General features: G+C 54.9%; 1 protein-coding gene across 1 annotated transcript; it reads right to left on the bottom strand.

Annotated features, from left to right (window-relative positions):
* Positions 1–74: 74 nt before the first annotated feature.
* Positions 75–660, bottom strand: LOC121940290 (proteoglycan 4-like; the record flags this gene model as incomplete). The annotated part of the gene is made up of 1 exon (XM_042483093.1): positions 75–660. A coding segment is annotated over one exon (586 nt), but the record flags the coding sequence as incomplete, so codon positions are not given.
* Between the last annotated feature and the right edge of the window lie 28 nt (positions 661–688).

Here is a 688-nt window from a genome sequence, read left to right as displayed (position 1 = left end):
TAATAAATAACATGTTTTTTTCAATATTTTTTCTGAATCTTTAACCACTAAAGTTTGGAGCGGTTGAGATTTACCGTTCACATCGAGGTGTTCGTCTACCACGACGATCTGGGGTTGCTGGGGCCTGGAATGGGGTGGCACTGGTTGGACTGAGTGAGGGTGGGTGTACCGGGGTTGGACGGGATCGGGGTACCCGGGCTCGACCGGAGAGTACGGAGGCTCAGTGGGTTCGGGGGCGGTGTATCTTGGCTGGAAAGGCTCGGGGTATCTGGTCTCGGTTCGGTCCGGGTATCTCGGTTCAGACGGGTCCGGGTACCTTGGCTGAGCCCTCTCAGGTTCAGTGTACGGTGGTGTGAAGGTCTCAGATTCGTGGTATTCTGGGTAATCCGGTTCTTCGGTCTCTGGTTCGAAAAAGCCCGGCGTGACGGTCTCAGTCTCCGGGTTTCTGGGTCGGTGAGGAATCTCGGTTAGGAACTCGTCCTTTTCTCCTGGAAGCAGCTGGGCTTCGTCCGGCTGCCTCGGCAACATGGTGACGGGCGGCTCGGTGGCGTTCTCAGGCAGACTGGTCACCAACCCGGGGGTTATGGCGAAGAAGAACGGCGAGGAGCCGATCTCGTACACCCAAACTCCGTTCTGTCCTGAGTTCGTCTTTCTGGACGTTTAAAGGAAGAAAAATCAATAAAATTTC

The sequence above is a fragment of the Plectropomus leopardus genome, unplaced genomic scaffold (assembly GCF_008729295.1).
Source record: "Plectropomus leopardus isolate mb unplaced genomic scaffold, YSFRI_Pleo_2.0 unplaced_scaffold82386, whole genome shotgun sequence".
NCBI classification, from domain to species: Eukaryota; Metazoa; Chordata; class Actinopteri; order Perciformes; family Serranidae; genus Plectropomus; species Plectropomus leopardus.
Note: the sequence above shows the minus strand (reverse complement) of the source record. Positions and strands in the feature narration are given on the sequence as shown.